Below are 25350 nucleotides of genomic sequence, written 5' to 3'. Positions count from 1 at the left end.
AAAGATGCTTAAGTTCTTATCCTTTTGCAAATATATTAGTGGTAAGAACGCGAGCAATACAACTGTGTTGCTCTGGAAGCTGGTTAGTGAGGTCTTTGCTACCGATGCGTTTGTGTCTAGCGTGCTTCTCGGGCTTATTTTGCTGCATCTCCTCAGCCTTGGTCTGCGCTCTTCTGGTTCTTACCGCATCCTGTGCGTAAGCTGAAGCCATCAAGCTCGAGATGCCCATCTCCCAGCCCTGGCAGTGGATTCTCATTCCTTTTTCAGGGTCCGTTCCTCCCCCGCAAGCTGAGCTGTTTCAGCACTGGCTGCCGCTTCTGCAGATTTCTTTCCATTCTTACCATTTCTTCTTCCACTCTGTTCCTTTGGCCATCTTGTATCAAGTGCTCAATTGCTTTACTGGAAGATCCTCTGTAGGAAAGACCCTTCGTCTTCCTTGCTCTGCTGACCTTCGCAGCTTTTTGTGTTCGGCTTTTCTCCATTGATGCTTCTGAAATTAATTTTGAAGCCTAGATCAGCCCTTGGCGAAGTCTGTTTAAGAATGCATTGCTTTTTTGCATTATTGTCTTAAGGGCTTTAGAGTAATTTGCTTAGAATACATTTTTAATGGCAGAATTGTTGGAAATATCTTATGTCAGCTGGAACTGTGACTTTAAAAATCTTTGTTCTAGCAAAACGAAGGCAACCGCATAAATCAGAGTCAAGAGGAGAGAAACCTGGTTTATAGCTATAAATGTGTCAGGTGATACTTAACCTGATGTAGGAGAGAGAAGATGAAAAAAATGTGGGTGTTATCCATGCAGTTTTTATTTTGAGAGCTCTACTCCATTTTTTTTTCATTCTTGGAGAGGTGACAAACTTAAGAGACGATCCTTGGGATTGCTGTGCCGAAGGTTTTCTCTTAAGGCTTGAAGACACATTGATCTATGAGTGGTCTCTTGAAAGAGCACTGTGTCCTTTCAGGTGCCTTTTGGCTTCGTATTATTTTTACCCATGAGCATTAGGGGAAGGAAAGAATCCGACGCCAGGGAGTGAGCCCAAGTCAAACGGGAGTCAATTCAGAAAACATCTGAGAATGACCTCAGCTGGCCTGCAGAGCCCTGGGTCGCTGCATGTTCATAATATCGTATTTACGTTTGACTTCTTCCCCATGAGGGTGGTGAGGGACTGGGACATCTGCTCAGAGCAGCTCTGGATGCTCCATCCCTGGGGCTGTTCAAGCCCAGGTTGGATGAAGCTTTGAGCAACCTGGTCTAGCAGAGGTGTCCCTGTCCATGGCAGGGCGTTGGAACTAGACCATCTTTAAGGTCCCTTCCAACCCAACAATGATTCTGAGAAATGTTACGTAGCAAATTGGAGATGGGATTTGTGCAGAGAAGCCAAGTGGAAATGCAAGAAACTGCTTCCTGAACTGTCTTGGTTTGCTGCGACTTTATGGGGACAACACTTTGAATTCTCTGTCTGTTAACAGGATAAGTGTCATTTGAACCCTGGGTCTTCAATGTGACTAGAAATGGCACTTTTTAATATTATTTTTTTAAATGCAGGTGCCCTCTGGTGGCAAGTTCATGCCTGCTGCCTCCCCTTTGCACCAACTAACTCAAAACTACTTGCTCACCTTGCCCAAGTCCCCAAGAGCGCGTTGGCCAACCTGTAGGAGCTACCTGGAAAGCAGCGTCTCTCCAAAAGTCACATCATTTGGGAGCTGAGTAGGGGAATAATTTTCTGGCTCAATGGAGGAAGCACAGAAATTGTAAATATCACTTAGTTTTGATTAGTTCCTGATTTGGAAGTGCCAATGCAGTCATTGAGTGTCACCCTGTTCAGGTTGAGTCTCGCCATGGCTGTCACCTTTCTTATGATGTTCAGCATCCACCATCACTCAGTGGCCCAGCTGCTTCCTGGGCTGTGCTAAAGGTTGGATCTGTGGGGAGGAAGCAAAGACAAAACTAGAGATGGGCATAATGCTCATTAATTAAGGCTAAGAACAGACCTTAGCCCAACCATGGGGGCTTTTAAATCACTTTTTACTTGGGTAAACCTCTCCAGCTTGAGCTGTCTCCTGCAGTTGGCTGTTGCTGAGACTTGCACATGGAGCTTCCACCAGCTTTGTTTGGTGGGATTGTGTGTTATTGCGGCTTGTGGGGCCAGCTGAAGAGAACAAAAGGCTTGTGAGGTTGAGGTGGCTTTTTTTCAATGTGATGCAGCCCATCTGTTTTCACTCTGCCAAAACAGCTGAGGGATTGCGTGAGGTACTGGCTGGGAAGGGAATAATGCTATTAAATACCATAGAGTTTGTTAGAGCAGAACAGTTTTAAATTGCTATTAGTATAGACATAGCAGGGAATTGGCCCCTCCTTGACTTGCAGTTGAATTTGTGGAGACTTTTGTCCCAAGAGCACGAGGCCAGATTTTCAGAAGCACGCAGCTGTGTGAGCACATTCTGGGCCGGAGAGCGGAAAGGGGCGCCAGGAATGACCTCCTCTGCTCTTCCAGGTGTGAGTTCAGTCTGGCCGGAGAGCTGTGCTGGGTTATTCCTGCCACCGGCCTCCTGAGATCTTCCCCTGCTCTCTGCTTGTAGCTCAAGACCAGGTTTCAGGGGAATTAAGAAATCTGAAGGGATCTCGTTTCCTTCACAAGGGATCTTGTAACCTTCGTACCGTTTCCTGTTAGCCAATTAAAGGTTTCACACTCCTTTAGGTACCCAAAGCAATAAGGTGTCCCCTGCGTTTAAATAACCCCATCTTCCATGTTGTAGCTGTGAGAGTCGGTGGTCAGATGCCTGAAGCACACTCTGCCCCGCTCACCACCTCGAGTTCCTCTCTATTTCTAGAGAATTATTCAGGCCTTGGGTGACACCACTTACCGTAGCTCTACATTTGCTCTCTTGTGCTCTGGTGTCCTCAGTGGAAATGAAGATGGATGGAGCAGCACAGTCAGGTAGACAAACACTCTTGTTGGGAGCCTGTAAAATGCTCTGGTGTGGAAACACCTGCTTTGCTCTCTGCATGAGAATAAGCTCACCCATTTCTTATTGCCTTGCAGGACTGACTCTGTAGTCTGCACAACAAAAGCAGGTGCTGCAGTGATGAATGTTGTAGCACATCTTCTCTTAATGGCTTGTTGCATTGGTGTGGACAGTCTGGGAGAGGGAACAGATGCTGGTGAGAATTCATGTTCCTTCCCTGCCAGATAACTGGGTGCTGGGGCTGGTCTCTCTTAAAAGTTCTTCACAATGCTTAATTATAGATACAGGCTAGTTAAACTAGACGGAAAACAGTGTGTTTTGGGTTAATGAACTCATGTTCACATTTTATGTTAGTATAGAGACCTGATTTGCCTGTCCTTACAGGGAAACTAAATATTTTTCAAGGAACTTATAACTTTCAACATTTATTTTCTCTGGCGCACATCAGTTTCTGTTCAGTTAATATTTGATGTGTATAACATCGCATATGCACACTTTGTATGTATAACGTGCCTGGTAAGTGACTAGTGCTTCTGTGCAAATGAGCTCCTTGATTGCTGAAGGTGCAGGTAGATTTAACACAGACAAGTTCCCAGAATTACTTGGCTTGCCTCAGCTAAGCTCTGCTTGAGCTCGAGCTTATTTTCTCCTAAGTCAGCAGGAGGAGCCCACTCAGTCTTGTTTCTTTTTAGAAACCATTGAGGGAACAGAATCTGTACATCAGGGAAACGGCTCATTATCGTCACTGTGAACAAGGCTCTGTGTTATTCTCAGCCTCCAAATATGCTAGTGCCTCCCTTCAGCCATTTCTCGGCTTTGTTATTGGGTTACAGAGCTTTTCAGCTTGTTCCTCTACCAGGAACACAAGCTATCATCAATTTACTCCTTCATCTCAGCTTGGGAGGAGTAAGCTCTTTGACTTCAAAAAAACTTACCCTACTAAATATTTAATTTGTGGCTTTTGATTGAGTAGGACTTAGAGAAAAAACAAATGCTTAAAAGCTGAAGAGCCTGAGCACAGTAGCCTAAGAGGGTGCCAAACAAGAGCAGTATTTAATATTTAGACTTGATTTGAGACTCCTGTACTTGTACACACAAGGTTTGCGTTTGTCCGTAAGCCTGCAATGATTCGCCAGGACTTATAATCAACCGATGATCTGCTAAAGCCCAAAGTGTTTTTCACAGGCGTTAATGTCTGGTATGGATGAAACCAGTCACGTAAAGGCGTCTGTGCTTATTGTGCGTGGCTGTTCCTCTTGCTTTTCGGATGTTTTGGTGGGTATTGTGTGCTTGTGCTCAGCTTACCCAGCAAATGAGACTATAACTTCTAGTGCTCTCTGAATCTTTATTGATAAAGTCCCTGGGTCCCCAGCCATCTATTCTGTAGCTCATTAATAAGAGAGGTGGCATAGGGCCAGGAACTCACCCTTGGCAGGGCTTGGGAGAAGCTCAGCCACTCGTTGATGATCAAATGCTCACATTTTGAAGCATGTTATTAGCCAGTTTTTAATCCACTGAATGTTTTGTGTTGATTTTTGTGTTGCTCTGGCTTATTAACCACAATATCATTTAGTGGCAAGTGGAATAATACAGTGTGAGAACTTGCATTCATTAAGCGAATGCTAAAGCAGTTGTCAACAACTGGTAATCTCATCAAGAAATGGCATCTATTTAGCATAAGACTTATTTTCCATAAGCCCTTGTTGACTGTCATGAAGTTCTTCTTTACTGTGCTTTAATTAGCAAGCCTAGATCATCTTGTCTCCTCTGTCCAACGTCAGTCTTGTCTAAGTAACAGGCCTGTGATAACACCTATTGCCCTGTTTTACTCTTTCAATATTAATAGCAATGAGCCAAGGCTTACTGAACATAACAGCACTTGGCAGAGAGTCTCAGCCAACTCTTCGTAAGACTAAACCTCAAACTTGTGCAGAAACCTTTAGAAAGACATGAGTAGGAAACACATTTCTCTAGTGTTGCTGTGTTGTACAGACTTTCACTGACATTCCAGTGGAGGGAGTCTGTCTGTGCTGTCTCTTGAGAAGATCAGGACCTACAGAATATAAAGCATTATAAACTATATAAACTAAGTGTTCACTTGGAAATATATCATTATGGCACTTGCAATAACACAGTAAACAGTAATCTCAATTTATTACACACTCCTTGTTTTTTCTGATAACTTGGACGATAAAAAGGTCGTGTTCTCTCATTGCTTCCTCCTTGGGTCCTTCTAGATCCCTTATCAATTTTTTACAGTATCTAGCTTTCCATTTATAGGGAGTATACTTAATTTTCTCTTCCCATCTTTTCTGTTTCCTTATTTCTACGTGGCTTGATTTCTTCTGCACTCAAGTTGGGAGCTTTTTCACTTGTATTTTTTAGCAGTTATGGCGTTCTTCTCACCCTTGGGTATGAACTTTGAATACACGATGAAATAATCTTCAGCAGTTGGTAGCTGCCATTCTAAGTCAGCCTTACTTCTAGCTGTTGATCTGACTCGTAATTTGAAACTGATAAAGCCAAGCTTATACAAACCCTCAAGTATTGTAAAAAAGTGTAATAGAAAAGTGGAAAGAAAGGGTGTTCTGTGTTTGAGGGCACCTTAAAAAGCTTGTGGCATCAGAGACTTTGCCTTCCTTATTCTTTCAACCTGTGTTGTTGTTCTTTCAGAAGCCATGCTGGTGACTGACAGCAGTGAGCTTGCTGTCTTTTGCTGGGGGACCAGGGATAGAGAAGAGGATGCCAGCTGTGATCTTACCGGGTGTACGTGGTCATCCTCTGTCATGCTTCTCGCTATCCCTGCCACCCTCACTGTTTTATTCCATTCCCTTGCTGGTCCTGCCTGCATTTGCCCAGGAGCAAATACAAGGTGAGTTCCAGCTGTGACTGAAAGCAACCACCACTCAGGTTCATCTTCTTCAAGGGGCTTGAAGCCGAGGTCCTTGAGCGCTGGCCTGTCCGTCTGCGCCCACGTGCTGGTGCCTAAACTGGGCCGTGGCGGAGGCGAGTGGGAGGGAGTGTGAGGAATCGGCTCGTCTGCTGCCAAGGCAGGGCTGGGTGCCTCCGAGCTGGTCGTGACAGGCAGCTGTCTCACCTATTTTTAGCAATTTGCTGGCGATGGAGAGAGCGTGATGGAATAAACTCTCCCCGGGAGCTGATTGCAGTGTCCTTACACAGAATCGCAGACAGGGGCTGAAAGGACCTCTGGAGATCATCCAGTGCAACCCACCTGCTAGCGCAGGGTCACCAGAGCACATCGCACAGGGTCACGTCCAGGTGGGTTTGAATGTCTGCAGACAATTGGGCTGTGGATCTTAATCACTTTTGGTTAATTTATTAACCAAAGTATTAAAGTTTTAGCCAACTAATTTAGTTGAATATGTTTGAGCTGAGTATGAGACTGCAAGACTGTATTTGCAGTCCCTGGAGGTTGCCTATGAATGTTGTGTCCCAGCTTACTTTTGCATTTCAATATAAAGTCTGAAGTTTTAAGTGGCTTTTAAACCTTAAATGTCTCCAGATGTTTATGTCCAGGGAGAACGGTAACCCCAGTCAACTGAAGGGCACATCTGTCAGGCAGGACTCCTGTCCTGTTTCTTGCTGGGTGACAATGTCCTTGCTAACTCCGGAGTGTGCCATTTTTTGTTAGATCCCCTGCATTTCCTTCCAAGACTGAATAGCATCTGATAGCCAAGTACTTGTCTACTGCCTTCAGGATTAGAATGACTGAGCATTGTTATCTCTGGCCCAGGGCTTTGTGATTTTTAGCATGCTGTTCTGCTTCTCTCATTCGAGGAAGAAAACTTTCAAGTGAGAGATTGCAATTTCTCTCACTGGCAGAGCTGCTGCAGTGGTGTGTTGTGCCAGTGCCTGGTGTGAGTCCCAGGATTCCCCATGGATGTGCAGCGCGTGGTTGCGTGCATTTGCCTTTCCCAAAGGACAATTTGCTCAGGGAGAATTTAGTGCTGAGCAGCCCTCTGTGGTAGCTAGGTGGTTTTCTTCGGGGATGATGAACCTAATCCTATGCTTGATTGTTGGCTTTCTCTACAGGTTAAGAGAAGAAATTACTGAGTAGGTGGGAAATACGGCCTTTGCCTTAAATTTAATTTACGGAGGGAGGAAAAAAACCTGAAGGGACTGGGAAGCGTGGCAGCCACGGAGAGAGACCGGCCGCTGATCCTGGCACATGGTGAAGGGAGCCTTTGTATTTTCATTTCCCTTTTGTGCAGAAGCTGTAGCAACACGTCCACCATTGGAAAGTCAGTCTCATCAAAAAAGGAGGTGAGAGTCTCCCTTGCTCACGGCCGTCCAGCGAGGTGGGTATTCCTGGAGCCGTGAGGCTTTTCCAGCCGTACGCTGCCATCTGCGTTGAAAGACGCCTTTATGTGGGTGCAGTATGGAAGACGCAGCTGTTGGAAGCCAAGGATTTCAACAGAGCGTGGTTGTGCATGGTGTAAAATACAGGGAGTTGTAGGTGTGTGTAGGGGGCAGATCCTTCTGTGGTTAATTCAGTGAGTAGCTGGGGCTGTGGCCTGGATGTGAGGAATAGCAGGTACTATTTGAAACCTTGCTTGAGAAGTAGACTACAGATTGAGAAGTAGGATTGTGCTTTCTGAGAAGTAGACTACAAATTCTGCTTTTATTCTCATAGGTTATTTTACTTGCGTGCTCGGATGGTGATCTAACTGTAGAGTGAAGTTAATCACCTGGATAAACTAGAGGTGGGGAAAGCCGACTGTAATCAGCCTGCATTGGAATTGCTGTAGCCAGCTGGCTTGACAGTGTGATGGATTGAAGGACCGTGTAGGATTTGCTGGAAATGTTTGATTTTGAATTTCATCTATTCTTCCCTGGCTTGCTAGCTGCCAGTCAAGCATTACAGGAGCAAATCCTTACTGATACAGCTATTCTCTGGCATGTTTAATATGGATTAGTTTGGTTATGTAGATAAGCAATCAATTTTTCTGCTGCTTTTCTGTCCCTGGGACCTTTTCCCAAGAGATTCTCTCAGAGCTACTTAAGCCCGGTGTCCTGCCTACACGCGGGTTTTCCTCGGCAGCGCTGCTGGTGCAGCCTCAGCTGGCAACGGCGTCTTCAGCAACCTGCACACCAGCCAAAGCCACAACCCTGCGGGGATGTGCCTGGGCTGATGAAACTTTCAGGCCAGGCTTCAGCAGACGTGCCAGCCTGGGCTTCGTGCTCAGAGACATATCAGCCACCTGGCTCTTCTGGGGGAATTAATTTCTTTATCCGAAGGTGCTTGTGGATGTGAAAAATGCAGTTCTGATTCGTGCTAAGATGTTTAATGTTTACAGATATAACCAAATGAGGTGCGGGCTCTGAACCTGGAAAAAGGTGGTTAAGTTCTATGTAAAAAGTTATGAAACTTGCTTATGAAGTTATATTGACAGAGGGAACTAACATTTTAAGGGTTAACTAAACATATAATGTGTGCCTACTAATGAACTAACACTTTAAGGCTTAGCCACACAATAAATGCTTAGTTTAGAGCTTTATGTTAAGAAGAACAGAACACCATTGAATGCCAAGATAAGAAGTTTTACCGCACCCAGCTGTAAACTTGAGGAGACAAGATAACGAAGATTTACAGCAAAAGGGGGCGCCGGTCTGTTTTCAATCAACTTGGCAGCTTGGGTGCCAGTCAATTCAACATAATGAGCCAAAGGTAAAAAGTTCACTGTGATGAAGCTGAAGGAGCCTTCATCCAAAGAGCCCCAAAGACCCCTCCTCAAATTCACCAAGTGGCACTGCGCAGGCGCAACAGGGGAGGGTCTATGGAAATGGTTATCTGAGACTCATTTTAATCAGAAGCGGGGAAAGGTTATGAATACGTACAGGCGTTCCTGGGGTCATTATGAATATGTAATACCTTACTGTATTTAAGCACACTTATTGTTTCAAAGCGTGCGTGTTGGGCGGAGCGAATCCCCCGCGCACCCAGCGCTGTTTTGCTTATGCTCTAATGAGCATGTGTTTAAGGAATACAAGGAATTGGATTAAATGTTGTTTATCCATAGAAAAAAAGTTATTTATTTCATGGAGGACTTGGGTTTGGAGCCTGTCTCTGAAAGTTTGGTTCAATTGATGTCTTAACGATGGTGCTTTGCTATAAAACTTAAAAAACATATTGGCAAATAAAGGCTCAGGACCTTTTCAGAAGGGAAAGGCTGGTGTGTTAGACTCCATTTGGCGTGAAAAGATATGATGAGTACTGCTCTTCACCAAGCATTGTGTGTTTTATTAAATCAAGCCCTTGCAATGGAGTTGTACTCTGTCCCAGCGTGGGCTATAACCTTGGAACTGCTTTAACGCGGCCGTGGTGCTGTGGGTTCTTGCATTTCAGAGCAATGCTGGGGTCTTGGTGGTTGTTCAGGTGCTTTTGGTACCTTGCTGCAGTAGTTCTCACAACATGAACAAAAGTTAATTTGCTTTTGTCATGATTTACTGTGTTCTTAAGTATGTTCTTTGGGAGTTTATTCTACCATAATGAAGTTCTTTCTTCCCACCAGTGCTGTGGAAGGATTTGAGTTCTTTATCCCTCCTCCATCTATCCTGTGCTATAGCTGTTAGTGAATTACTGGATGCTGGTAAGGAGTGAGTTGTCTTTTATTCCGATAGCATTTAAATTAAGTAGCACCTAACCTTATTTCTCCTCCTTGGGAGATGATGTGCTGAGATTGCTGCAAACTGTGTATTGCTGAGGAGACGGGCACAGCCTCTTCTCTGTTAATTTCATGTACCACATCTGTTTTCCAGGAAGCTGGTAGGATGAAATGCGTGTAGCCTTTTGCTTATGGCTTGGAAGACTTAAAAAACCCTTGTTTTTTGTTTTCAGCCTTTTTTGAATGAGCTGCAAATGACCACGTTCATAGTTATGGGGAGTACCGAAGTACCAGCTAATGAGTGGCCCCCATCCTCTGTGATGAGTCCAAAATACATCACCAGGAATGCAAAGTAAAGGCAGCTTTGCTTAAGTTGCAGACGGGCTGGGATGTTTGTGCTGTCAAGTGCTTTAGAAAAAGAAATGATTTTGTCAAACTGTTTGCTTTGTTGCTTGTGACACGTTAACGTTTCTTTAGAGATTATAATTTCACTGCTGTTAATGTGGTCTGAGCTCTGTCTGGTTATAAACCGCTTTACAAGTGAGGTGTAGGAAAGCCATAGCATTGTTTGGCTTATGGACTTACCCCGCTCTTTATTTAACTGCCCTGTTGCCAGTTGCAACTCTGCAAGTTGCTCACAGCTTAGACAGACTGATTTTGGGTATTGAGTGTTGGTCTATAAACAGGGTCGCTGAAGATCTTTGTAACCAAACAAGGGAAAAAGGGTCCTGTACTCTGCCAGAGTTGTATTTCCAACTTGTGGATAAACAACTCCAGTTCTTGTTGTCACAAATCCTACAGCACTGGAGTTTAGAAGAGTCATTGGTGGGAGAGGGAAATAAAACAGGTTGTCACCTGCTGGAGATGGGAGATAAATCAGCTGAGCTGAAACAAAAAGTCTGTTCTTTCTGCGTCTTGCAGTGCTGATGGTAAAACACATTTTTATCACTTGATATCAATCTTTTTTAGGGGAGCGGGGGTGGAATTTAGCGCTAGAGGAGGTATGGTAAGCCCTTCCTGATGTTTCTTGTATGTTTAGTTTTGGGGAGAGGGTACAATAATTCCCTGAGTGACTCGCTCCAGTGTTCTTGGTCTGGAAAAGTTTACTGTGATTATTAGATCAGGTTTTGGGGCATGGGGGTGGAAATTTGATCACAGCCGGGAAAAGCACACGGCACTCCGAGAAGACTGATGGCTTCTTCACTTTTGCCTTGCGGTCCTCCACTCTGAGCTGTAACAAGCGTTTCCTTCAAGGATTGCTTTGCAGGGCCATCTTTGTAGCCTTAGCATCACTTTGAACAATTCCCTACATCTGTGTTTTCTTTTCCCTTGAACAGGGCCTACGCAGAAGACTCGTCCTCTGTAAAACACGGTCCGAGGGCAGAGCCGAGTGAGAAGGTGAAGCATGAGGAGGAGGAGGAGGGCAGCGGCGCTGCGGGCGGAAAGGCCGTCGCATCGGGCAACGAGGAGGCTCAGCAGGAGGGGAAGAAGAAGAAGCGTTCTGGGTTCAGGGACCGTAAGGTACAGAACTCGGGTGTGTTACACCTGCAGCTGCCACATTGCAGCGGGAACAAAAAGGAGAACACTTGCAGAACGTTTAATTCAGATTGTGGTACCGTGCATGTCTGGCTTTTGCGCTGTACTTGTGGATATTTCTAAGGACCTGAACCTGTTTTCTTGGCATGCAACTTTGAGTTTCTTCAACTTATTTATTTGGAAAGCGCAGCACGCTGATGCTCTGAAACAGAGACCTGTTTTCCCGTCTGCGGTCGGATGTCCAAGAAGTGGCTCACCGACAAATTAAGGCTCCTGCCTCAATGGCTGTGAGGATGGGCCGTGCGAAGTAGGGAATCGGTGCAAAAGCTTTAAAACCACCTGGGGCAGCCAGCATGTGTGTGTTGGAGGCTATCCCGGGAACATACGGAGTGTGGAGGATGAGTAAAGGATGAGTGTGGAAGTGAGAGTTATAAGAGAGGTGTAGTTTAATTTTTCTTTTAATTATTCCATGGAAATCTAGTTGTTGAAATACAGCCTCACTTCCTATTTGTGGTTAGTCATGTCTCTCGATGCCTATGCCTATTTAATTCTCACATCAGACACATTTTCAAGAGAAGCAAAGCTTGAGTAATGAACTATATTGTCAGCTTGTGACCTGCTTTCAGTGCTGGGTAACCCTGAGAGCTTCAGGCTCCTCAGAACTGTCTGACAACTAGTTTGGGACTATCTGTAACCTCTGTTGTGACAAGCTGTATGATTTGGTCTGATTGAGCATCCTGTAACTGAGAGCTGGCAGACAGCAGTGTTTTATTTTTTAAACCTGTCTGCATGTCAGTTGCATTGGGCTGTGTTTGATGATTTAATATCTTTGCATTGCCAAAGAGGGGAATGGGAGTATGTGCTCTTCACTCTTCCTTTCTCTACGATTTGCTTCTGATAATTATCTTCAAGTCTGTATTCTGGAGGCTGCATCTCATTAGCTGTTAAATTGTGGATGGTTGTATATAGTGGCTTAACAGCTTTTCATAAAAAATTAAGAGCTGTTTTGTTTGAAATTGCTGAATCACATTCTGTTCTTGGTTACAGCAGATAACACAACTTGAAATTTCAAGTTCCTTGGGGTATTTGTGGCTCCAAACCTTCCCTGTTGTGACGTGCTGGTGGTAGCTCGGTGAAGTGGTGTTGGGAGGTGTTATGCTGAGATATTCAGAATTGTCCAGGACTATGGGTTCTTGGCTTCTGCTAATTTTCCTGGCAACTGGGTGCCAGGTGCTCTGACAGCTTCAGCAAGATTTTGACTCTTGCCAGTACCACTCAAGACAAGTGGGTTATTTTTTCCAGTGTCAGCAGATGGAGGCAGGTTGCCAAGAGCCAAGAAATGATCCACCTTCCTCCACGCTCTTCTGTTTTGAACGAGAACACTTGTTGATACAGGAGATGTAATGATGGATTTTTGACTTACGTGGCTTGGTCGCTTCTGGCTGGGGAAGCTGGAGAACGTTTGTTTGCAACTCTTACTTCAGTTGTTAGGAGACGTGCCTGCGCCGACCAACTCTTTCCTTCCCATACTAGGCAGGGAGGAACGTGGCCACGTTTTCCGAGCCAGAGGCGAGCCAGGCGTGGGACGGTGCCCGAGAGGTCCGGTGGGGACAGTGTGCAGCCTGAATCCCTTCTCAGCCCATGGCATGACAAAATGTACCTTCTGTGCCCTGAAAACCAGCGCTGCTTTTGCTCCGTTTAATTCAGGATGTAACCGGTGTTCTCCCAGGGGCCAGGTTCCGTGTTTGAGTGTGAGCGGCCCCGTTGTGGCTTGGGGTTTGGGCAGTGGTTGCCCCAGTGACTCATCTCAGGAGGTATGTTGGAACGTTTCCAGCTCGGATGGCAGAGGAAGGTGTGCCCGAGTCAGGATGGGCTGATCTCCATATCACTTATGTATCACCCAGGGATTTTCTGACTCTTCTACATGATTAAAAAAACCCACACAACCAAAGCAAACAAACAAAAAACCCCACAGTAAAACACCTCTCCAACTCTTCCCATAATTAATTGAAAACAGTGTGGGGTTTTCCATAAGGAAAAAAACCAAAATGAAACTCAATCAAAAGTATTTAACACTTGTTTGTTATCCGATGTTGCTTTTAATGAAGCTGATGATTAGTGGTGAAACAATAAATTAGGCGTGACATCGCTATTTTGGGCAGTGATTCAGCGGAGAGGAAGTTGAAATATAAATCACTTGGCACCTGCTGGGGCGTGCGGCTGGTTCCAGGGCAATCTGTGCAATGTATAGGTCCTGCCTGCATAAAGGAGGAAAGGAAAAGATTGTTTGAATGCTTTTGCAGTTGGAAGGCTAATGAGCGGTAATACATGATGTGGGTGGGCTGACACGTTATTTAATTTGCTGAAAAGAGTTTGCATGCAGCATTAGGACTGCTTTGTGAAGACTCGCTTGCCGTGGTTGCTGGCTGCTGCAGGTACGCTCCCTTTGGAGTGCTAGTTGTGCCAAGACTTCATTTTAGTGTACATTGCAGTAGAAAACCCAAAGAAATTAATTAATTGCCCTGCTAGGATGTGTGTGGTGGAGCTGGACTGACAGAGTTCCCATTCTGCTGCATGTCAGGGAGGCCCCGGTGATGCTGTGGAATTGAACCAAGATGTTCATTTTGAGCTTTATTTTCATGTCTGCACAGGATTTCATTTCATGAACATTGACTGTCTCAACAGCAGGATTACTTGTTTATCTTTCTACTCCCATCCCTACTCTATTAATAAATGCCAAAAGGGGGGACTTTTCCCTTTTTGGTCACAAAAAGGGAGGCCCCTGGTTACATGAGGCTGCAGTTGTGAAGGCAGGGTGTGCGTTTTTGGCTGGGATCCGCTGCCTCAGGGGCTGGTGCGTACTGGGGGAAGGCGGCCGTCTGCCTGCACGCCTTGCCAGGAAAAGTATCTTGGAGTATTTCATAGGGAAGAGGTCGTGGGAGGAGAGACTTGTCGGGGATGATTTTGCCTCCAGATAGTTTCGAAGCAGCGTAATAAAAAACCCTCACGAATGGTGGTGTGTCCACCCCAATACATACACCCCTGCTTTTATCGCTGCATTTGTGCAGAGATTTTAGGGCACCCAGATTGTTGCCCACTTTGCACTCGAATAAGCGAGTTGTTCCTGTTTTAGGGTCTTGGCTGTTCCCTTCTTCATCTGGCTTCACATTGAACGCAGCCTTGAAGCTGAGAGGGACGGGTTGCGGCATATTTGTGAGGTTTTGCCAGCTGATTAGATCATGTTAGCAAAAATGAGGTAATTGCGAGTTCAGCTGTGGGCAAAAGGGGAGAAGTGTTGGCTGCACTTGCTGGATTCTCCTGGGGAAGATTGAGGAAGAAGTATGACTTTGGCTGTGATGAGAGCAGCCCATGAGATACTAAACAAGCCTTTTAGATGGTACTTTTTTGGTCTAGATTGTGAGTTATTCAAGACCGTTGTTCCTCATAATTTTTAAGGAGTGTATTTGTCCTGAAGATTGTGGGGTTTGTGTATGTCACAGCTAATCGCTGTAACTCAGAAGGTTGCAAATAATTAAACCATTAGCTTCCTGCAAAACCTTGAGTAGGTGCACATGATGATATTCCCTTCTGAAACTCAAATCGCTTAACAGGTAACACCAATTCTTACACCGCAGTGGGGATAGAGGGGCTGCTTTGAGCTTTTGTGGGGATAGCAGGTCAGCTTGGCTCTTTGGCCAGACGTGGCAAACTGCATCAGGAGCTGGTGGTCACTAACAGTCCTTCACTCCCCGCTTTGCTGGCTGATGCTGTTCTGAGACCGAAGGCAAAATGAGGCAACTCTCCACCTGCTGCACCCTTGGGTCCGGTCTTTGCAAGGGTGTTCAGCTGCTTTTATTGGAGGAGGGGAATCCCAAATCCACTTTTATACTTCTCATGAAGCCACAGACCTTATGGGGACAAACCTCTGGGTTTGCAGATGTTTGGGGCTCTTGTGCTGTGCACTGAGACATGAGGCGTTTTTTAGCCTGTTATGTGGCTTTTCGAGCCATGTATTTAAAATTGCATCTTCATGAGTGCTTGAGGAAGCTTTAAATTTCGCAGTATGCATGGATAGAAGGCAGGATGGCTAAAGTGTCTAATAAATAGACGCTGCACTTCTGTTGCAAGCGATGGTCGTGGTGGACTTAAAGGTTGCAGCATGAATCTGAACGGGGTGTTGGAAAATTGCTGTGCCCGAAGTCGAAGCAAAACGTAGACTGTTAAACATCAGTAAAATAAAGCAGGGGTCTTGAGGATCACCCTAAGCTTGGGATAGGCAAGACTTGACAGCCAAGTTGCTGGACTGGTAAGGAGGAGCCTCGGTGAAGATGTCAGTCAAGGAACAACAGCAATGCTCACACTCTAAAAGTGAGAAAAAGGTGCCTGACAGCAACAGGCCTGTCAGTAGCATCTTAGTGAGGTCCAGGCACAGGAACCCCAGGTTCCAGTATAAGTTGGGGAATGATCCATTAGAGAGCAGTGTAGGGGAAAGGGACCTGGGGGTCCTGGGGACAGCAGGATGAGCATGAGCCAGCACTGGGCCCTTGTGGCCAGGAAGCCAATGGTACCTGGGGTGGGTTAGAAGGGGGTGGTCAGTAGGTCGGAGAGGTTCTCCTGCCCCTCTACTCTGCCCTGGGGAGACCACACCTGGAATCTTGTGTCCAGTTGTGGCCCCTCAGTTCCAGCAGGACAGGGAACTGCTGGAGAGAGTCCAGCGCAGCCACCAAGATGCTGAAGGGAGTGGAGCATGTCCCGTGTGAGGAAAGGCTGAGGGAACTGGGGCTCTGGAGCTGGACAACAGGACACTGAGGGGGTCACTCATTAATGTTTACAGATATATAAAGGGGGAGTGTCAGGAGGATGGATCCAGGCTCTTCTCGGTGACAGCCAATGGTAGGACAAGGGGTAATGGGTGCAAACTGGAACACAGGAGGTTCCACTTAAATTTGAGAAGAAACTTGTTCCCAGTGAGGGTGGCAGAGCCTGGCCCAGGCTGCCCAGGGGGGTTGTGGAGTCTCCTTCTCTGCAGACATTCCAACCTGCCTGGACACCTTCCTGTGTAACCTCATCTGGGTGTTCCTGCTCTGGCAGGGGGGTTGGACTGGATGAGCTTTCCAAGTCCCTTCTGATCCCTCGCATTCTGTCATTCTCTGATAGTGCCTTGCAAGAAATGTTTTGCACGAGCTTGTGAAGTCTCGGGCAGACAAGTGTTTTAACTAAAAGGAGGCTGCTTTGGGAGGGTGTCATGGATGGAGGGAGCTGCTGGTTGCGGTCTGCGGTGACTGCTCTTGCCTCCAGTCCTTGACACTCCAGGCTTGACAGCGGAGCTGGTTGTAGTCCTCTCGCTTGAAGGTAAAAGTATTTATGTGTTTTGGCTGGTGGAGTTGCATGGGGTGTTCTGATGGGGTCAGGTCGTGCTCCGGGAAGGGGTGAGATGTGGGCTTCTAACCACAAGTCAGAAGATCCCTTTGGTGTAAGGAGTCACCACCTGCCCGGTGGGAGATGGAGCTGAAGTCACCTGAGCTTTGCAGCTGGAAGGAGCTGGGAAAGCGCGTGTTGTCGTTCACTGCGGTTGGTAACTTTGCAATAAAACAATTGCTTTTGATCCAATGCCCTTATCTTTGTAGGACTTGGTGCACTGAAGCAATAAAAACGACCAAAGCTTGATTCGAGGTGCAAAGGCTTGTAAGAAGATGGAGGAGCGACAAAAGTTTTCCTCTGTGCAGGTGGCTGCAGGAAAGAGGGAGCTGGTTGTGGTGGTTGATGCAAGGACAGTTCTGTGTTCCCTATGAGCTTGATTCTAAAAGAAGCGATGGCAATGCAAAGAAGAGTAGGGGAAATGCTTGAAATGATGTCAAAGCCGTATGAGTGAGACCTTCTGTTTGTCCCCTGGTCACATTTGCTGGAGATGGGAGATGGAACAAGGGTAGAGAGGCTCTGCTTTTAGCCAGCTACTTTACCTAAGCCTGGGTTGGGGAATTAAAAGCCTTTGGCTTCTTTTGTTAGAAATAAGAAAAATTAGAGAGGGTGTTTTCTTTCTGATAAACATCAGGGTGGAGAAGTTGTTGAAGGACAAGACTGGAACAAGACCCAAGCCATAAATGATCTACAGATGCCTTGGCACTACCCTTGATCTTGCCTGTTCTCTTCCAGCAGGTCTCTTTTTCCCTTCCTCCCGTGGCCCTTGGCCAGAGTACTGAAGGTTTCAAGCACATTATGGGCTGCTAAACATGGTGGATAATGCAGGAATAAAAAGCTGAACTACAAAGGGAGGTTTTCTTATCTAATACATAATGAAGTGTAGGTCTTTGTGCCTTTTTCCTCCCTTGCGGCTCTACGTTGGGATTTCTGTTTATAAAAGCTTTCTGTTCTTTGATAAATTCTAGCTGTGTGTTGGGGAAAACAGTTCTAGGTACAAAATAATCACTCCTGGGGAAGTTAACAAGTGGCAGATTGGGAAGCAGTGGAATGAGTAAAGAATGTTTATGCAGAGTTTTGCCAACATCATAGAAAAGAGGAAAAAATGATGTTGGGTGACTGAGCAACCAGCTGCGGCTCCAGATCATTTGTTCCAAGACTCTGCTTGAAAGTCAAGGTCTCTCCCAGCTCTCCAAGGCTTTTACTTCATTTATTAATCGGACCTTCAACACTGTGGTTAAAATGTTGAACTGCTTTAGATTCACAGATGTGATGCTGGTGCTTTTTGTGTTCACGTTTAAAAGCGCCTTCAGGGATGTTGTTCATTTGTTTTTTTCCCTGCCACCATGAACAGTCAAAACTTCTGAGTAGCAAAGACTCTTTGTGTTTGTTCTTCTTAACCCTGGGCCATCAGGAGCTGATATTTCTAATTTTCCTGGTAGGCTAAGGATAGGGGGGATTTGGACCCATTCAGCATTATTTCTTTCAAATGTCGCTGCACACAACTTTATGTTTCTAAACCTTTCAGAGGACTAAGGGGCTTGTGGAGGTGTTGGGGAGGAACCACGCACGTCTAATGCCGGTTGATTTTCATTTCCAGGTGATGGAATACGAGAACAGGATCAGAGCCTACTCCACGCCGGACAAGATCTTCAGATACTTCGCCACTTTGAAAGTCATCAACGAGCACGGCGAGTCGGAGGTTTTCATGACACCGCAGGATTTTGTGAGATCAATAACACCTAATGAAAAACAACCAGAGCGTAAGTGATGTGTCTCTAGCAATTGGAAAAACTGCTACGGCCAAGGGGAATTAACTTTTCAGTCTCTGCTTACCTGATCTTTAAATTTCCCATCAAACAGTCGCATTGGTGGGTATCCTCATTATGTTGAGAGCTATGGCATAAAATTGGGGTTGCTGGTTAGGCTGCTGCCACAGCCACAATGAAGTGATGTTGGTTGGGCTATGCTGCTTGTTTTTCCTGGTCTGGAAAGCTGTGTCCTGAGCGTTTAGTAAGAGGTTGGTTTTTGGGGGGTGGCAGGAGGATTTTGCCCGTCTTCTGTGTCAGAGGAGATTCGTGTTTTGGGTGAGATGTGGGAAATGGGGTTTCTTGGTCTCTCATGGTGTCTCAAAGAATGAAACAAGCTGTTGTCAAATTACAACTCCTCTCTACAGGCATTAATGGAGAACCTCAGCCCCCAAATGTTAACTTATTGAGAGTGGGGTTTATGCGAAACTGTGTTTTGATATCTTAGTGACAGATGCTGAACAAATACCATGTACATGTGTGCTTAGAAAACAACACTATGAAGCGTATGCAGCAGGGAAGAAAAAATAATCCTGGCATTAGTGTTAAAAGCATGTTGATGAATTGATATTTAGGTTTTCATCAAGTCCTGAAAATGGCTGTAGTTTTCATACGAATTACATGGTTCTGTTTCCAGTGAAGAAGTTGTTTGAGCAATAAGCAGAAGATAGTGTTCATAGATAAGATGGTAACATAAAGTTTCAGCATCTATCTAAAGCTCCTTGAATCTGATAATTTGAAAAGCAGCACCACGTGGTTGAGGGCCAGTCTTCCTGTGTAAGTCATTATTTTTGTCAGCCAGCTTGAAAATAGAGAACATCCTATGTTTAATTTCAACACATATCATTCTCTTTTACGTCTTCTGTGCAATATATCTGCTTGGCACGTTTTAAAGTGTGCGCAGAAAATAGGTGGAGGAGTGCTTGGGAAACACCTTTGGAGACAAGTGAAGGTGACTAATGCCAAATGACTTGTCAGTCTTAGCCACTGAATTTCTGCTGTAACTATTATTATCCTGGCTAGGTGAGCGACTGAAGTGGCCCCATGAAGCCTGTTGTGCCTTTCAGTACCTGAGAATTCTGTTAGTTGGTGTCACAAAGCAGCCTGTGAGGGAAGCAAATTGCCTTAGTGATACTTAGAGGTGGTCTAGGAAAGTGCTATCAGCAAATGTGCTGATGACACCAAGCTGGGAGGAGTGGCTGACACTGGAAGCTGTGCTGCCATCCAGAGACCTGGACAGGCTGGAGAGTTGGGCGGGGAATAACCTGATGAAATTTAACAACGGAAAGTGTAGAGTCCTGCATCTGGGCAGGACCAACCCCAGGTTCCAGTATAAGTTGGGAAATTACATATTAGAGAGCAGTGTAGGGGAAAGGGACCTGGGGGTACTGGTGGACAACAGGGTGACCATGAGCCAGCACTGGGCCCTTGTGGCCAGGAAGCCAATGGTACGCGGGGTGTATTACAAGGGTGGTGGTTAGTAGATCGAGAGAGGTTCTCCTGCCCCTCTACTCCGCCCTGGTGAGACCCCATCTGGAATATTGTGTCCAGTTGTGGCCCCTCAGTTCCAGCAGGACAGGGAACTGCTGGAGAGGGTCCAGCGTAGGGCAATGAAAATGCTGAAGGGAGTGGAGCATCTCCCTTATGAAGAAAGGCTGAGGGAGCTGGGGCTCTTTAGTTTGGAGGAGAGGAGACTGAGGGGTGACCTTATGAATGTTTATAAATATATAAAGGGTGAGTGCCACGAGGATGGAGCCAGGCTCTTCTCGGTGGCAAACAATTATAGGACAAGTGGTAATGGGATCAAGCTGGAACACAAGAGGTTCCACTTAAATTTGAGAAAAAACTTCTTCTCAGTGAGGGTGACAGAGCACTGAACAGGCTGCCCAGGGGGGTTGTGGAGTCTCCTTCTCTGCAGACATGCAGAACCTGCCTGGACATGTTCCTGTGCGACCTCACCTGGGCGTTCCTGCTCCAGCAGGGGGATTGGACTGGATGAGCTTTTGAGGTCCCTTCCAATCCCAAACATACTGTGATACTGTGAGATGGAAATGGAGCTTGGGCTGCCCATCAGCAGGCAGAGCAGGAGAGCGGGCGTCTTAGGTCTTGTTAGCTTGAAAATCCATCTTGAGGACCGTTACTGTCATGGACTTGCTTCTAGACAAAGCTGCTGCTGGGCTGGTTCTCAGTGACGCTGTACATCATCGCAATTGTGGTAAATGAGTTCTTAATACATAATGAACAGTGGAAGAGTAAATGGCTTAATTACAGTCAAGTCAAACCAGCCATACGCTTGTTCCCAAATGTTTTAAAGACTCGTAATACAAAAAAAAAAAAAAAGAAAAAAAAAAGAAAAAATCTGATTATAAACCCAGAAGTTAAAGGCAAAGACTGCTACCTGCTGGCTGGTTTATTTCTGTACTTCACATCCGTTGGGTGCTTCTGACTCAGAAAATAATCTAGATTATAGATGAGTAGGGAAATGCCGGGGCTGCCTTCTCCCTTAGTCACGACTCGGGTGTGCCCTCCGCTGGGGCTGCGCGTCCCGCCCCGGCCCAGGAGCTTCTTCCTCCCTTCAGTACATCGGGTACTGATGTAGCCATGAGTATTCCTTGGAAGAATCTCCTTCAGGTGGAGATGCAACCTGCTATAACCACACTAACAGGGTAGGTTAATGTTTAACAGAATTACAGGTCGCTTTCTGCAGTCCCACTGACCCAAAGGTTTTCCATGAGTAATTGCTCCTAGGTTTGTGGGGCAAAGCAGTTGCCTTCTGTTCCTTTGAGTTAATGCAGTTCAAGACAGGAGCAGGGCAGGGGATGCTCTGAATGCTCTAGATGCTGGTCCTAGTTTCAGTGAGTAACTTCTTGTTAATGCGTCTGCTATTTTATGGAGGGAAAACACTGTGGTATGTAAGTGATACAGAGTAACGAGGTATCTGAGTCCCCGTTGTATTTATTTTTAAAGCGCTAATCTACTGCGAGGTATCGTATGCCTGATTCATTTTTATGGTTTACATAGGGGAAAGTTTGATTTATTGTCAATAAAACGTCAAGTAAATTCTAGACTGCGTTTTGCGGGCTTGAGGAAAAGTGGCCAAGTCAATAGCTCTTGTAGGTTGTTTTCCCTAATTCAGTAAAGCTTTTACCGTAGCTTTCCCAAGCAGACAAGCTGCGCTTAAGGTGTGACACACTCTTGCTGAGCTTGGGACTGTCTGTCAGAATAATGGCATTAAACTTGGAAGCTGCTTTAAAAAAGAAAACAAATTCTTTATGTGCTATCTGGGAAGTCCAAGCGCCACCAGAAGCGTGGGCAGCGATATCTGCTCCCCGCAGCCCTCTGGCTGTTTGGTTTTCCTCCTCCCACCTCATCTCGTACCCAAGCGGTAGCTCGGCTCCCAGGCTGGATCAGCAGGAATGGTGATTTCATACCTGGCGCCTCCTTGGTATCCCAGCCCAAAACCAACTGAAAATATCCCCTTGGTCTCTGGTGGGAAGGGGAAGGGTTCGCAAACCCCATTTTAGACGTTGCAGCTCTTCTGAGACAGGTGGCTTTTGCTGAAAAAGGCATATGAAGCCATGACATGTGGCAGGAGCTGTAACCACGCCTGATACCTGCAGGTCGTACCTGGCACGCTCTCTGTAGCCTTATGTAGCTGTTGTCCTGCGCGAAGGTTTCCGAGTGCACAGACCAGCTTGGTGGTGACCTGCTCTGGCCACAGAGTTCCCTCCAGTCCCCCAAGTATCTCCGTGTTCATTCTGCTTGGGTTGTTCTCCTGGGAGAAGGGGGTACTTTGGGGCATCCTGGACTGAGGAGGACCTGTGGCAATACTGACCCGGTACCAGGTTTTTTAGCTCTTTGCAATAATGATCGAAATAAGTAAAAAAAAGTCGTCATGTCTTATCACAACATGCTGTAACAAAGACAGGTTATACCCAGCCAGTCTTGTTCTTTCATCCCAGTGGTGACCTCCCTGGTTAACCCAAACTTCTGCCACATGAAAGGTGCCTTTCAGGAGCCACCGCGCTCTGCAGCAGCTCAAATATCTGTGTTGTTGCAATGCTTGAGAGATTTTAAGTTCACCCAGTATGGTGGGGAGAGGGAGGACTCAGCAGGCTTGTACAGACCCCAAAACTTGCACGGAGTGTTCAGTGAGGACATTGAAGACCCAGAAAGAAAGTAAAGGTGCTGAACTTGCCTTCTCATTTGTTGATGGGGACTTATTTCTGTGTTCTCCCCCAAATCCATCTGCCGGAGACGCCTTCAGGGAAAGGAGCTGCTTAAAGAGAGGAGGTAACGTGGTGGTTATCTTCCAGAACCAGGAGGGCGAATATATGTGGTTTGGTTTTTATTGTTGATTTTTCCTGTGAAAATGTCATTCCTAAGCAAGGATCATCTCTGAGCCTGTTGTGCCTGATATGAGACCCCAGGAACGCAGCCAAGGAGGAGCACGTGAAAGGTGCGTTTTTGTGCGTGCTGATGCCATAGTCATCGGAAGAAATGAGCAATTAGCATTTCCAGGATAGATGATGGGATGGCTGGTCTGCGGTGTTATGAATGCGCATCTCCAGGGAAACTGTTGGAGGAGGGGGAGATAGATGAGAGCAAAGTAGTCCCTCAAACAGAATAATTGTGGACTTTACCACAAAGGTGAGAGCGGTGCCCCCGAGAGGCCTCGGGCAGCTCACTGTGTGCTGGCAGATTACATTGGAAATTCAGGGGGGAATACTCGTACAAAAATGAGAAGCCAAGTTACAGCTCTATAGGGGAAAACCTGGTCCAGCACCTTTTCCTCCTGTAACGCAGCATGTCGCGGGCATGGTTAATAAGCAGGTTTTTCTTCAATCTTGGTAATTAGCCCTTTTGCTCCTCTGCTTGCGAGAAAAAATAGAGTCCATGTCATACATCAAGTGAGAGGAAAGGAAAAGCAGATGGTAAGTAAACGTAACGCAGATAATGGGAAATATCTGACAAGGGTATGAAGACTGAGGGGAGTTGAAAAGGTTTTTCCATCACGGTGGAAAACTGCTGGTGTCCCAGAGGAAATCAGGGTTGTTTCGAATTGATCTCAGCTGCGTTCTTGGCATAATATAATTGTTCTTCTGGAAGCTCGTTCGTTAAATATTTCTTAAAACTGCGACCTGTAATCCACTGTCCATAGCTTGCCTCTTTTTGTTTTTTACAGGATAACGTGAAGAGCTCGGTAATTGTTTAGATAATTATCAAGTGTCTTTTCATTCATCAATAGAAATATAATACGGACTTTAGATTTAATTTGAGCTGAAGAAGAGTAACAGCAAGTTATTCTGTGTTTTTTTTTCCTTTACATAAATAACTCTTTCTCCATTATTTCTTCCTCTTTGGCCTGGGGAAGATGTTTTAAACACAAAAGATATGGTTCTCCTGTTGAACAGCCTCTTTTCCCCATTGTGGCCGTCAGCGAGTCATTTGGATTTATTTTGAAACATTTTTATTTTTAGAGTGCTGCCAAACTTCCATCCCACGAATAGGAGTGGGGGCCTTTATTCTTAGTATTGCCAAGTGAGTGGTGTCAGTCTCATCTGAAATAACCCAGCGATGCCGCTCGCTCAGCGCCTCCTCGGCGGTGCTGGCGTTTCCTTTGGTCCCATGATTGTGCTTTGGGTGGTATCGGAGTTTGCAGGAGTGACGTGTAGTGATACTCAAAAATCAAAAGTAAACTAGCTAGGGTAAACTAGCTATCGGTCCCAAAGGCTTAGTGGGGCAGGCAGGTGTCCTCCTGAAACCATTGCTGGATTTCATTGCTGTCTCTCTTGAAGAAAATCCTTTAATCCCATTCTGAGAGAGCAGCATTTCAGCCCAAGCCCTCCAGCAAAAGGTGGAAAAGCTCTTTTTTACTGTTAAACATGCCTATTAGCTTGTGTTCTTGCGGCTCGTCAGCAATAGCCCAGCCAGGGGATATTTGTTTTATGAGTGTATCGCTAACAGACGGTCCTGTGGTAGCTTTAGCTTAGCACGCTGCCTTTTGAATAACAGAGATGTAATAACCAACATTCTTTCCTTCCCTTGTTCAGCCGGGATTGTCCTCAGTCGTGCAGTATTTCCATTAGCTCTCCGGCCCACACAAATGCTCAATTCCTATTGTGAAGTCTTGGAGGAGAAGCCTTTTTTAATGTAATGCAAAGGAAGAACAGAGGCATCAGGCAACCTCTTGTTTCTTGGTTTCCTTCTGTCAACTTTGAAGATTAAAGTCTTGTGGTAAAGCCTGTCCGTAAAATGAAAATAAACTGTGTTGGGAAAAGAAAAATGTATCGAGTAAAACTGCATGCCTTGAACATATAAATGCCCTTTATAAGGTTTTGAATTGGCTTATTGTCAAGGGTTTAGATTGCGGGGTGACAATAAAACCCTGGCAGATGTATTGTTAGCCCCCTCTCCCCCCTTCCCACTCAGGACAGGCGATCGGGAGGGAAAGAAGGACAGAGAGAAGAAAGTTGGAAAAAATTAAAGATGTTTTACTAATGCTACTAATAAGAATAGAGAAAATAATGCAAAATATACAAAACCAATCCTGAAAGTCCCAGCGACTGCAGAGCCGGCACCTGAAGTCCTGGACTGGACTCTGCAGCCAACCGGAGCTGGATTCAGTCTGTCACTGGCCTCAGTTCGCAGGGACAACTCGCAAGGTCCTCTCCTAATGTCGACCATGAGGAAAAGGGATGAGATCCTCGTGCTCTCCCACTTTTATATGCAGTATTCACGTGAATGGGATGTTATACACAGTTGGTCAGTTTCTTGGTCACCGGTTTCTTGTTGCCCCTCTGGTGAGATGTCCATCCATGCTTATCAATAACCTCGCATTCCATTGCTGTGTTCACCAAAACATGTATCTGGTTCTCCAGGAAAATGCAGTTAATATGAAGCTTTAGCTGACAGGCAAAATTCACTGAAAGAGAAACTTGTTTTTAACAAAACCAGGACACTTATTTTGTCAGGAGCTATTGTAAGGGGAATT

At 45.8% G+C, this 25350-nt stretch overlaps 1 protein-coding gene across 3 annotated transcripts in view; it reads left to right on the top strand.

The window, feature by feature from the left end:
* The window catches only part of MICU1 (mitochondrial calcium uptake 1), a 103688-nt gene that overhangs the window by 15074 nt on the left and 63264 nt on the right, over window positions 1-25350 (top strand). For all 3 annotated transcript variants that reach the window (XM_082052383.1, XM_082052385.1, XM_082052384.1), the window contains exons 4-5: window positions 10932-11115; window positions 18149-18311. In XM_082052383.1, the coding sequence (XP_081908509.1) occupies window positions 10932-11115; window positions 18149-18311 (347 nt within the window). The remainder of the gene's footprint in view (window positions 1-10931; window positions 11116-18148; window positions 18312-25350) is intronic.

This window comes from Streptopelia decaocto, assembly GCF_964273445.1.
Source record: "Streptopelia decaocto genome assembly, chromosome: 5".
In the NCBI taxonomy this organism is placed as follows: Eukaryota; Metazoa; Chordata; class Aves; order Columbiformes; family Columbidae; genus Streptopelia; species Streptopelia decaocto.
Note: the sequence above shows the minus strand (reverse complement) of the source record. Positions and strands in the feature narration are given on the sequence as shown.